Source organism: Bubalus kerabau, chromosome 10, assembly GCF_029407905.1.
Source record: "Bubalus kerabau isolate K-KA32 ecotype Philippines breed swamp buffalo chromosome 10, PCC_UOA_SB_1v2, whole genome shotgun sequence".
In the NCBI taxonomy this organism is placed as follows: domain Eukaryota; kingdom Metazoa; phylum Chordata; class Mammalia; order Artiodactyla; family Bovidae; genus Bubalus; species Bubalus kerabau.
In genome coordinates this window covers 57,151,929-57,166,113 of record NC_073633.1, presented here as the reverse complement: position 1 = coordinate 57,166,113, position 14,185 = coordinate 57,151,929, and the positions used below count along the sequence as shown (strand labels likewise).

The 14,185-nt window shown below is 40.9% G+C and overlaps 1 protein-coding gene across 1 annotated transcript in view; it reads right to left on the bottom strand.

Moving 5' to 3' along the window:
• The window catches only part of ALDH1A2 (aldehyde dehydrogenase 1 family member A2), a 119,842-nt gene extending 108,274 nt beyond the window's left edge, over positions 1 to 11,568 (bottom strand). Inside the window, exon 1 of the mRNA XM_055537828.1 lies at positions 10,678 to 11,568. Within this exon, the coding sequence (XP_055393803.1) occupies positions 10,678 to 10,794 (117 nt within the window). The 5' untranslated portion in view covers positions 10,795 to 11,568. The remainder of the gene's footprint in view (positions 1 to 10,677) is intronic.
• Positions 11,569 to 14,185: the final 2,617 nt, after the last annotated feature.

Genomic DNA, 14,185 nt, shown 5'->3' with positions numbered 1-14,185 from the left:
TCACTCCCAAGTGGATCTGAAATAACCGTACCAAAGAAAAGCACTTTTTGACTGAAAAAACAAACAAGCAGGTGTTATTAAGGGCCCTGTGTGACTTAGCCAACCAGTGAGAATCCAAAAATACAATTCTTTCCCATAGCCTATGGAATCACATCTACCCAGGTGACTCATACCCCAAACGTTGATTGCATCAACTTTTTTTGTTTGAACATACTCTGTCATGTGTGTTTTATGTCAGGCAGAAATTGTGGCTGATGATAGCTATGGCAATACCAACTGGACTTAAGGTTGGGATTTATAGTCAGAGAACTGGGTTTGGGATTATCCTGTAAAACATTTAGCAGAGCTTTAGGCTAATAATTCAATTATTATTATTTTTTGGTCTTTGTTGTGGTTTCTGTGCTTGTTCTTGTTGTTATGAGGAGGGAAGGAAAAGGATTATTTGAGGCTTAGAAGAGCCACCTACAGCTGTTGATCCTGGAAAAATTAATTAACGTTAATATGCTTGATTGTACCACTTATAAAATGGGGATGTTAATAGAATATTCACATAATAGGACTGCCACAATTATTAGAAGTAATCAATGTGAAAAGTACTTTGGAAACTGTAGTATTAATAATGAAAAGATAATATGTTAATTAAGAAAATATTAATCAAAAGATAATTCATTGCTATTAGTAGCTATCAGTGATAAAATATAACAAGTATTCACTCAACAAATACTTCCTAAGCAGTTATACTGTAAGATACTAAATAGAGGCTTCCACATACCAACATGAATAAAAGTTTATAATCTAGTACAGATTAAGAGTAGAAGAGTACACAGAAAAATATAATACAAGGCAAAAACTGCACATTTTAGTAGCAGTACAAACAAGTAACAAGGACTTTCAGAGATCATATTCATGCTAAAAAAATAAGTGTGGAGTCAACTCCGTGAGGTATTACATAAGTAAAATGCCTAGAAGGACTAGCTCCAGTTTTAAGGTTGGAGAATTTCATTCTTCAGTTGGTTCTTTAGAATTAGAGGCCCACATGTATGGATCAAACAACTTACGAAATCCAAATACAATGGTGAATGTGTAACACCAGCTTTGAGTTTAAAATACAATGAGTTCAAATATTAACAAAAAATAAAGTGATGTTATTTTCAAGCTCAGCACGAAGGAATAATTTAAATTCTCTAAACTAACAGGATGAAGCACAGTACTGAATCAGTTAATCAAGAAAAAGGTCTATTAGATGTTAGATTTCATGTTATAGTAATCGTCACCGTTCCATTTTTCTCCAGTCCCAAACACAAAGGGCACACAGTGAAGAATTCTGGACCTCTTAATCTTAGTCCAAAATTGCATAGAATACAGTTTTAACTTTCTTCATACAGTAATATTGTTTGATTTTCCTCTGTGTTACATTGTTCATCCTTAACATTTATCTGTATCATTATATACAAACAAATAGCAATTATAGATGAATTAAGACACAAATGAAAAAGGTAAAACTTGTAATAATAAAAATAAACTTTCATAAAACTATATAGAAGAATGTCTTAAAAAACTTGGAATAAGTTTCTTAAACAGCAAGTTCAAAATTACTAAGCATAAGAGGGAAAAGACAGAAAATCCCTAATTATACCAAAAAAAAGGAAAAGGAAGAATAAGCACAAAGGGGAAGAAAATGTTCACAGAGTATGTAACTGCCAAAGGATAATCGGGTATATATAAAAATTGCTAAAAATCAGTAAAAAACACACATATATAGAAACAGAAATGAGCAAATGATATACTAGCCAACTCACAAAGGTGGAAAGCCAAATGGCCAACAAACATATGAAAAGATGTTCAACCTCACAAGAAATCAATGAAATGCAAATTAGAACAGCAATGAGATAACATTTCACACTCGGCAGGTTGGCAGAATTCAGGAAGTATGGGAACTCCAAGTATAAGTGAGGATATAGAGCAATGGGGACTTTGATATACTGCTGATGGCAATGGAAACTAGTATAATGTGTTGGACAAATATTTGTCAATCGCTGATGAAGCTGCAGATATATTCATGAGTCAACAATAGCACTCTAAGAATATATCCTAGAAGGTTTCTCACCCAGGCAGATAAGGAGATATGCTTAAGAATGTTTACTGGAATCGCAAAACGCTGGCAGTATCTTACATGTTAATAGTAGAATAAATTAAAAATTGGGTATACTCAAAGAATGGAGTACTATGCAACAATGACAATGAATGAATTACAGGTATATCCAACAACATGAATGAATCTTGAAAACACTAAGGCAATAAAGCAAACTGCAAAGAATATATATGGCATGGTTCAGTTCAGTTCAGTCGCTCAGTCATGCCCAACTCTTTGGGACCCCACGGACTGCAGCACGCCAGGCCTGCCTGTCCATCACCAACTCCCAGAGTTTACACAAACTCATGTCCATTGAGTCGGTGCAGCCATCCAACCATCTCATCCTCTGTTGTCCCCTTCTCCTACTGCCTTCAATCTTTCCCAGCACCAGGGTCTTTTCAAATGAGTCAGTTCTTCACATCAGGTGGCCAAAGTATTAGAGTCTCAGCTTCAACATCAGTCCTTCCAATGACTATTCAGGACTGATCTCCTTTAGGATGAACTGGTTGGATCTCCCTGCAGTCCAAGGGACTCTTAAGAGTCTTTTCCAACACCACAGTTCAAAAGCATCAATTCTTTGGCACTCAACTTTCTTTATACATCCATACATGACTACTAGAAAAACCACAGCCTTGACTAGACAGACCTTTGTTGGCAAAGTAATGTCTCTGCTTTTTAATATTCTGTCTAGGTTGGTCATAACTTTGGCATAGTATGGTACCATTTATATTAAAAGGTTTAGAATGTGAGACAACAGTACACATCATTTATGAATTTGTGTGTATGAACATATATCAGTGGGAAAGATAAATGCCAAATACCTCTGAGGAAGAAAGGAAAGGAGAGAGGGGACTGGGAGAAGTTCACAGGTAGAGCATCAATGTATTTCTTTAAAAAGATTAGAAGCAAATAGTGCAAACAGTTAAGAACAAACAAACCTGGGTAAATGTATACGTGTTTGTTATATTGTCTACACTCTCCTGTATGACTGAAGTATCTGATCTCCTCTCAAGCATGTCTAAGAATACAAAGTGCTGCTGATGTGCTGAGCCTGAAACACCCCTTCTCTGGAATCACCATGGTGCTTCGAGTGCACTCCTGTCAGGAATTCAGCATCCTCTATCATGTGCCACAGTCACTGGCGTGCATGTCCTCATCACACACCCAAGCAGGAGTCCTCTCTAGCCTCTTCAGGACACTGCACACATCTATGTATCTTTTCATGCCAGACAGTGACTAACAATGCTTTGGACACAAGAGGCTCTAATAAATGTCTGATGAATAAATGATGATAAGTAAATAAATTCAGGAAAGCAAAAGGGTGAGCTCTGGCTGCAGTTCAAAATAAAAATAACCCTGAGTAATGCAATTAGATAACCTTCCCTGTGAAAATCAAGTTATATTGGTACATTGGTTATCAGACTCGAAAATATAGAGAATTCACTGGTTTCATGTTCAGCCAATCAGTCTCATACTATTTTCTGATTTCCACCCAAAAAGGATTCAGTGAAGGAGTCCATTTTTCACACCTCATGAAATAAGACTTTACGTTATCCTCTGTTGATCTATAGAGATAGTTCATAATTCGGTCTTCCCAGTCAAGGTCTTCTTCCTTTCCCCTTTCTTTCCCTCTAAACCCTCCAGCACTACACGTACCTCAGTCCATATGTTTGGTGTTAGTCAATGATGGGGGCTGCAGGAGGAGGGAAACAGGTGATTTCTGCCTCGTAGCGAGTTTATTAAATTCACACTACTATGGCAGATCTACTCACATGGAGGTAGGCTCCATCCTTTCTGTGGCAAGAGACATATTGCTTATACCATTTTTTGACCAAGCTTTATCTCTTAGAAATCCCTAGAAATGACCTGGGGCAAAATCCTAAGAGTCACTGGACTTGAAATCCAAAGACAGGTTAGAAAAACTAAAATCATATAGAAGAAAGTATATAAAATATAATCTCTAATTATTTTTACTTTTTCTCCATAATTTATAATTAATATTGGAAACTGTTTTGGTACCCATGATACCCTCAATTTTGTCTAAATAAGGTGTTTTCCTTTCAACTGGACAATAGGTTTTATCTTTCCAGACATCTAGAAATAAAGAAATTCCAACTCTGGCTCTCCAAAGGTCAGACTGTGGTAAGGAAAGGAAACAGAGCAGATATCTACTTCTGGAGGCAACAGAGCTGAACTGCAGTAAAAGGAAAGCTTCCTTCCATAATAAAAAATTAGAATGTTCACTCACAGATATTCTAATTTTTAACCACATTCTACAGAATTCAATAAACCCCTGTGTTTAGCCCCAGGCTAGTTTGTTCTGAGCCCAGCTAAAGTCTAGATGGTGAAAGCACTAGATTATTATTCCAACTGGAATTTTCAAAGGCTGGAAGTGTTTTCAAATTATGCGATAAAACAGAAAGTTGTTGTAAATAAACCATTAAGATTTGGAAGGGAAACAATTTAAACATAACTCTACCATCTTACAAGCAGACAAACTAGCAATAGAGAAATGCCAGAGATAAGAAATTTACAATTTGGGTTATCTCACATATCTGAAAGGTAAAATGGAATAAAGCACAAAGACATGTCTGAAAAGGCAATTAAAAATTAACCAAGGTGGCATTATGGCAATCATTTCTATGCATTGGTTTGGCGTCTAAGGAAATGACTGGCTTTGAAATTAATTGTCACATTTTAGGAAGACTTTCAAAATAGTCCCTATGCGGTGCTTTTATTGTTTGGAGGGTGAAGTGCCCCCAAACTGGGAAATCAGGACCACTGAAAGGCTCTTTAATTTTAAAATGTATAAACTAAGATTATTTTCCATTTCAAAAGGCATCCACCTTCTGAGAATGTCCTCCTATGCTGTCATACTTTCAAGATTTATGAACCAACAACTTGACATGATCTTTAAGCTACTCAAACACCAGAAATGATTCTTTGCCATCTGACATTCAGGACTGGGTATAAAGGGCATGTTGATGCAGAGTTTTGGCACATGCGTCAGATAACTAATTTGATTACTAAAATCCTGGCTGGAAATTGTTTGATTCAGTAACTTTTTAGTAAAGAGAAGTCCTTGATAGGGAAACCTCCAAAGGGTCCCATCTGATAAAAATCCAGTGTAAACATATAATGATTCCACAGCTACCGAGAATATTAAACCCTTATGACTAATTAGTAAACAATGGACTGTTTCAGAAAACAGAAAACAGCTATTGACTATACAATTCCAATCTTCCTTAAAATGGACATCCATCAATTTGAAGCAAAAATATATTCATCACTTCCCAAAAATGAAATGGAACTAGACTTTGGCTGACTGTCATTATATGCCACTTACTTTTACATACTTGCTCAGTCCTGACAACAACCATCATGTAAGGTAGGTACTACTATTACCTCAGTTTTGACAGATGTAGAAATTGACACTCAGTGAAGAAACTCCCTGAGAGAAGACACCATTCATATATTGCTTATTAATCCGTCTCCAGAATCTGGCACCGTATTTGGCGCTATGTGGTGAATAAATGCTAAATGCACACAGCACTAAGAATTACCAATCTGACCTAGCTTTGAACAAGGGCCTATTTTTAACCGAGAGCCTTTCTTTTTTCTAAGTAAGTCAAGGGCTTATAAACTTAATGTGGGCCATACAGTCCTGTTGTAACTACCTGACTCTGACATTGTAGTAACAGCCACAGATAATATGTATATGAATGGTTGTGGATGTGTTCCAATAAAACTTTATTTACAAAATCAAGCAGAAAGTCTATAGTGTGCTGACTCCAACAAGCTGTCACTAACTAAAAGATAAAAAATAGACATCAATATTTGTATTCCATTATCCAACTGAGAAAGACTTGAGAGAAAACTGTATATGTTGATATTTGAGATATTTTTGTTTTGGTCATGGATTGCTCATCAGGTTAATCATCGTCTAACATGAAAGAGAACTCACTATGCACGCCTGACTTCTCTCAAGCCAGGCTGCAAGAAAATCAGACCTCACAGAACACATTCTCAGAAGGCTTTTTACCCTCATACAGAAAAACTATAATTTCTCTTTTTATAGAAGTAAAGGACAGAAGCACCTCAGCAAATGATTCCATATGATTCCTGCATATTTAACAGAAGGCATCAGGCAGAACCCAGAAAAATTATCTAATTCAAGTCCTACAGTTAAGTTGTTTAGCTTCCCTGGGTTAAATGGAAATGATACAAACATGAGAAAGCTGTCCAATTGTGAAAAAGTGTATTTTTGAAAACCCGAGGTCTCCTATAAACATGAAATTTGATTAACAACTTAGGATCAAAAAGACAATCTTGATTAGAGGTTTAGAAATAACCAAACCTTAAAGAGATAATCCCTGGGATAGATAAGAACCCTGCCCTAGACCTTAAAAAAAAAAAAAAAAAAACACCCCACAAACTCATAAAAATAGCAAAAATAGTAACTTAAAGTCAGGAAATCAGAGGTCACAAAAAGGAGTTCCTTCTTAAGAGGACTTGACCAGTTCATATTCTCTCCATGTTTCCAACAGAAGCAACACATAAAAATAAAGATTTAAACTTTTCTCAAAAAGAAAAAAAAGAAAAAAGTATGAGACTGTTAGGGAAAACAAAGTGTATGGTGAGGCAAGCTCTATCAATTTTTCATAAGTCAAGGCCAAGGTCTTCCTTATCAATTATTCCTATTTCTTCCTACTCTGTGTCCTTCAAAAGGTTTTGCAAGGATCTAAGATACATATGAAAGTGCTAGGTAAGCCGTTAGGCTCCATCACAATGTAAGTGGCATTATAAATGTTATCATTATTGTTATTATTACATCAATCTACTGAACTACTGCCATGCTGATAACCAAAATTTGGCATTCCATCTTTCTAAAAAGACCCTAAGCTCCCAGGAGTTTGATGTTTCTTCCAGAGCCCAACCAGTGTAATGAAAAGCACTATTACAGGAAGACAGCCACTTAAAAATTCTTTAAACTGAATTGAAATTGATCCCAGAAAACAGTAGATGTTCAAGAAAAGGTTGCTAAATGAATAAATAAAAGAATAAATAATAGCTGCCCAAAGCACATTAGCTCTAATTTTCAGTTTATTGCCTTCTATTTTTTTTTTCTCTTCTAGTTCAATGGGTCAGTTCTCCATAATCCTCTTCTTCCCTATGTCCTAGCTCTCCACAGTATCAAATCCTGAAGGAAAATAAACTACTACTAAAACAAAACACTAATCTTTATGGTAGTATTCATTATGGGCATAAACTTTCATTGAAAAAGTGATCAACAGAGAGATGGCATAATGATTGTGTGTGTGTCTACGTAGTGGGGAGTTGGGGGAAGGAAGGACTAGTACAGCCAGAAAAGATGATAGAGACAATAGAGAAGGTAGGGGTGGGATACAGTCCGAAAATTTCCAAAGATCTGGGAATCTGGAAGAGATCTCCCCTGAAGTTAGGGGCAGTCACCAAAGTGCAAGCCTTGATTTTATCATATGTATACTCCTACAATATATTCAAATATACAAAAATTTAACAATCAGACTGATAAAACAGGAACAACTCAGAAAAATCTTTAATCCATAAAGGCACAGCTAAAAACAATCACGCTCACTCCTGTGCAAGCCATTAAGCAATCTTCTCAGGATACAAGGAAAAGAGTGCACATTTTCCTGGCCCCAAAGTGGTCCCTTTGCTACTTCATGTTGGTGGAGTTATCAGTCTTTCTTGACGAACAGTCTGCAGTTTTTTTGTTTTAACATATTCCTTTAAAAAGAATCAGTTTTAAAACTGTTGGGGGTCTAGCTTGCTATATTAGGGAAATAAAATTAGACATATTCTCAAAATGGTATTATTGATCATTAGTCCTAAATGGGTGTTGGAGTTTCAGATAGGCTTATTTTAAAAATTAGATGTAATTGCCTGAAATTCAATACAAAACCATGAGTTTAGCCCTTTCAGCATTCTTGGGGATTGAACTTTAATTTTGGAGCATTTTCACTGGACAGACAACAGCAGTTAACTTTTATTTCTTATGGTCTCCTTTACTCCCTTTTTATAAAAAATGTAAAATACTTTTAGAAGAAGAAAGAAATGGTGAAAAATATATAAAAAAAATAACATCACAAGTGCAAGTTTTCTGAACGCATGGTACTTAAAATTCTCAAAATATAACCATTTACATGTAAGTATGACTCTACTGGTCCCCAGATAATATTTTAAAATCCTATTGTTACATATCCTTCACTAAAATTATTCATTTAACAAGACATAAATTATTAAGGATCCATCTATATTTATCTGGTACCATTTTCTGATATAAATACTGTATTTCTTTCCTATGTGTTATTCAACAAGCTCTCTAGCATAATATTTTAGCTAGTGCCCTTTTAAAAATTCCTATGAATGTGGTATCACTATTCTATAGGACCAACTACTGCACCTTGTTCATTCTTCTGCTTAAAATCACTAGTATAATTTCCCTCGCTTCTGATAAGTGAATTTAAAAAAAACCTCTCCATTAATCTTATTTTCCTTTTAAGTAAAAAATCATGGCCCAGTATCCTCGGCTATCAAAAGAGCAGCTTGTGCTCTCTGTGTTAAAGATGCTGCTTGCCCATACCACTTGTCTCAGAAAATTCAGAAGTCTCACTAAAGGGCCAAGGAGCAAAGCTGCTGGGAATGTTCACAGATAACCTGATTTTACAAGATTTTGTGAAAAGAGATTGCCTTTAGATTAGTTTTGCTCAATGTTTATGAGGGTTGTTTGTCAACCCTAAAATAAGGTGCCTCCTCCCCACAAATTAAAGAATCAAGTTACGATCCATTATTTCATTTCTGATTGTTTTTCTTTGTAATAAGTGGGAAAGTGGATACTGGATAAAAGTCTCCCCTGAGCTAAAGGACTCCACATTAAAGGCTTCAATTAGCTATAAATCAGTTGTCTTTCCTACTGGGGCACAACAAGAGAAAAAAGGAAGCGGGGGTTGTCAGAGAAAAAGAGAGCTGGAAAAGCTTCCAAATTAAATTCCTAGATACCTACTACAAACCTAAAACTCCAATCAGGGGCTGTGAGGAAAATTCAATCCAAAGAAAGACTAAAATCAAACCCTCCCAAATCTGAGGTCCCCTCTCCAGCACAGCTCTTACATCCCGAAACCTTTTAAAGAGAACCTGAAGAGGTTAGGGACCCTCATAAAACAAAACTCTTATGCTATAGGCTTTCCTTGCTGGTTCCTAAACCCGGAGAAGTGCCACACATTGGCACCATTGTTATGCAAACAATGCCTAAATGGTTGTAACCATTAACGACCTCTCATTAAAAAGGCTTTCAAAAATTTGTCACACCATCTAAAAAGTTAACAGGTACATTAAATCCATCTAAATTGGCATTCAAAACACGAGCCACCCTGGTTTTTATCTTAAAATTCAGCGGGTAAAATTTCAAATTCTGATGGGTTTTTAAAAATATTTCTCTTTCAGTCCTTAAGACAAAACCAAACAATTCGTTCCTGGACAAAATTCAGTTTATCTCGTAATAAGCATGATGGCAAACAACTTTAACCGTGTTGCGTGAGCGCAGTATGCGTTTAGGTTGAATGTGCGATGTCTGGAGTAGAAATCAACGGAAAAGAATAGAAAATCAAGACAACTGTAAAAGGAACTCCAAGAAACATTATTTTAAATTGCATCTATTTCTCTCTCACACCCCAATGGCATAACATAACCTCCCCTGTATGTGTAATCAATACATTTATTCTATGTCCAATTTGTGGAAAGTAAATTCTATTTACATTAAGGTAGCGAACGCATTTCCTTTTTATGTTGTGGTGCAACAAAAATTAATTCCTGCTTGGGTAACCCGAGACGTCAGAGTTCGTTATAAAAAGCAATTTTTTTTTTTTCAGTTCAAAAGCGAACCCGTTAATATGCACGAATTTAAAGACTTCTCAAGTTTTCCAGGAAAACTGCCACTACCTACAAAATTAGAATAAAACGCTGATATTGGATCTACTGTACTCAGAGGGCAGGTTTCCATGAAATCTGCAAAGGCGGCCGCAGCGCTGTGAGCCTGGACGATCCTATGCGACAGTCGCTAGCCGTGCCCCGCTAGGGCTGCGGGCTACCCGAGACGGTCCCCTGAAGGTGGACGGCCGAGAAGGCGGCCAAGAGACTGCCAAGCTGCTCGGCCAACCCGGCGGGGAACCCTTCGAGCAGTGGAAGCGGTGCCGACGCCTTCTCCGCAGCAGTCGGGGCCCGGAGAACCGGACGAGGAGGCAGCGGCGGACGCGGTTTGGAAAGCAGCCGTTGACGGCGACTCTCAGGGCCGCGCGGCAAGCTGGAGGAGGCGAGTCCCCGACACGTCCCAAGACCCCGGCGGGACTTGAGAAGCCCCAACGCCGAGGACCGAGGCGCGGGCTCGACGGGCTGGCCCGGAAAACCCCAGCCTCACACCCCGTCCTCACCCCCTAACAGTCCACGGAGAGGAAGGAAGGTTCTGGAAAGTCTCCGTGGACGGCCGGCCCCCCGTGGCGCCTTACCTTGGTGTACTTGATCTCGAGGTTGGGCGTGGGCGACGGCAGGAGGTGCAGGGACGCCATGAGGGTGGCGGGGTCGGCCTTCACCTCGCCGGGCATCTCGATCTCACTGGAAGTCATGGGGGCGGGCCGAGGTCTCGCTCGCCCGCGGCGTGGGCAGTGCGGGCTGTGCGCGCGGTTCGAGAGCCGGGGGCGCGCTCGCCTGTATATAGGCAGGTGTCAAGCTGGGGCTCTTCTTATTGGACGTGAGGGCCGAGGCGCGGGGGGCTGGTCCATCCTACCTAGGACGCCCCGGCGCAGCCCCGATTTACATAAAGCCCGCCGCCCAGCGCCGCGCGGCTCGAACGCTTGAGACCCACGGTCAAGTGCGCCCGCTGCACACCCCCGCCCTGAGCACCCGCGACCGCGGGGACCAGCCCACGCGGCCGCCGCCGTCCTCGACGGCGGGAGCGCAAACCTGCGCCGCGGCCACTCGGGGCTCAGCCGCCGGGACTGGCCTCTCTCCGGCCGGGACAGCGTCGGCGGGAAGCACACCTTGGCCGATGTCGGGCGCCCGTCCCTGCCGCGGAAGCGGAGCGGGGGGCTGGCGAGGGGACCGGAGCGGCCCGGCGCTTACTCGGCCCCGAGAGCGGGACGCAGTGTCGGTGGGAGAAGCCCGGGCCCTGAGGGGTGCGGCCAAGGAAGGGGCAACCGACGCTGCGACCGGCACACAGATCCCCTCCCGCCCCGGACCCGCGGAAGCCCGGCTCCCCTTCTCGCCGGACTCGCGGGACTCCCTCCGCTCTCCTTCTCCCGCCAAGGGCGCCGGGCCCTCCGCAGCTACCGGGTGCCCGCGCAACCCACTTCCCGAAACGCGGCCCGAGGTGCGTCGTGGCCACAGGGTCGGGGACGGGTAGTGGTGAGCGAGTTTCTCGCCCCACTACTCAAAAAGAGTGTCCCCGCGAGCCTGTCGACGCCGCGCGGCCCTCGCCGGGACTCTCCCGCCCAGCTGCTGCCCTCTGCTGGCCGGGACCACCCCGGGCGGTCTGGGCTGCGCCGGGAGGATGGGGCCTTGGTAAGACAGGGCTGCTCCGCGGAGTTGCAAGCTGCGTTAGCTTTTCTGGTCCTTCCTGATTCCTCTTTCTAGCGGGAAACAGGGACTCTCCTCGTCCCAAAACACACAAGGATACAACTAGTTTTGTTTTTCTGTAGTTCTCCATGCTAACAGCTGTCATGTTGCCAGACATTGGGCTTCTCACTTAACTGCCCCCTTTGGAGATGAGCTCCCTAATTTAAGCCTTTTCGAAGCTCCAACAGATCTAGTTCTCGGAACTCTAGAGGTCAGCCTGTAGGTCTACGTCAAGAACACAGAGACCCCCATCTCAGAATGGGCTTTGGGGTCCGTGGTCTAAATCTAGGGTCCAGATCAAAAGACCTTTGTAGGTCACTTGCACTCTCAATGTAAGCCTGACAGAGATCTACTGATTCTTTGGATGTTAAGTGTCCGCCAGAAAAGATCCTGACTTAGATACTTTCAGTAACTAAAACAGCTCTATATTTATTGCTTGGTTCTTAACAGCAGTAGAAATAGACTTAAATATATCATTTCAGTATTAGGTCTGAAGAAATAACTTCCAGCCTCTCAGAACCCAACATATCTACATTAAGTTACCAGAGCAAATGTGTGTGTGTGTGTGTGTGTGTGTGTTTTGTTTGTTTGGAGAAATTATGGACCTTAGCTGAGGTTCCGAGAAAGCGGTGAGATTTCAGTTCACAGGGGATCTCAATGGCTAAAGATTATGCCTTAATAATAACAGTATATGTTCATGAAATAGATGAAAACCTTAGAGGGTTAGAGATACAACTGTGAGATTAAAAAGTTAAGGTTAGTTGAGAGAGGGAGAAGTCTAGCGAAGGAAATCAGTGATGCCTGTGGAACAATTCTACAAACATGTTTTGAGTGCTTTCTGATGCAAGGCATGGTATAGAGACTGGGTTACAAATAAGACAGCTCTGGACTCTAGTGAGCTTAAACCCCCCCCCCCCTCCCCGGAGAGGGAGATGACTATGAGAGGCTATGGGGAAAAGTTACGGAAAGAGCATCCGCAACACCATCTGGGTGCCCCACCAAGGAAGAGGCCAGCTCTTTGGGGAAACTGACCTTGGAGGTTGGCCTTAAAAGGAAGGTCAGCCTTCAGCATGGAGAGGAGGACAGAATAGGCAGAAGAGTCCACAAGAGCAAAGGCATGGAAATGTGTGAATGCTTTTTAAGGACATCAGTGGTGCTGGAGAAGCAGCAGATGAGGCTGGCAAGGCAGTTGCCTCAAGGTTGTAAGGGCCTTAACTCAAGACACTGAGAAGGACAAGTCATCAAAAGATTCTGAGGAAGAGAAAAGGGAAAACTGTATAAATTAAGCTGACGAATGAATATTATCAAGAAAGACTGTTGCAAACCAGAAACCACTGATTTATATTCTCCTCAAAGTATAAGACAGGGATATTCACCCTTGACCCCACTCTGGTGTGCTAACTCCAGTTCCATCACTGTGGCTGGAAGGAATGACATGTTAGAGTTATCAGCATTTGTTACACAGTGCATGCATGCTAAGTCACTTCAGTCATGTCCAACTCTGTGTGACCCTGTAGACTGCAGCCAGCCGGGCTCCTCTGTCCATGGGTTTCTCCAGGCAAGAATACTGGAGTGGATTGCCATGCCTTCCTCCAGGGGATCTTCCCGACCCAGGAATTGAACCCATGTCTCATTATATCTCGTGCATTGGCAGGCAGGTTCTTGACCACTAGCACCACCTGGGAATCCTAGTGAGGAAGAGCAAAAAACAGATTCCCTTATTATTTGGGCCAGAAAGGAAGGATCTTTTGGCTTCTCCTAAACATTTTCAAAACATTTCTTCTCCTAAACAGTTCCATTTCCGCTGACTAGTTCAACTGTAAAATGAAGCTCTCTGATTAAGAGACATTTTCTCTTCCTGATCTTACATTTTGTTTTACATTTCCCCATCTTTTACTATAAATTTATCTTTTAATAGGTTTCTAAGAGTTTTTTGTTGTTGTTTGTACAGTCATTCTCTTTTCCCCCTATCTTCAGCTCATGATTGTGGCCATTTTTTTGTGCAAATTCTTTAATTCAAGATGGGGGACAAGATTTAGCAGAAAAGAATAGTGAATTGCAACTACTTCAGTCTTGTTTGTTTCTATTAGTAGAATTTATTCTTCTGTTACTTTTAAAGCTGCCTTAGCAACTCTTCTCATATTCCTGTTCTTTTCTCTTGTTTTATTGTCCTCTTATTTTCTCCACAGATTTCACAGTGGTTGAAGTAGCAGTCTTTATCTTCAGGTTTAACATTTTGAATGTAAGTCTTTTTCCTGATTTAGCTAAGAAACATTTTTCCCCAACCTTATAATGTTTCCTTCTCCCACCCTCCCCCATCTGTAATTATTTATTGTTTAGGATACATCTTGGTTAAAGCCCCCTGCACAGGGGAACATACACTACAGCATGCTCTATTTATTT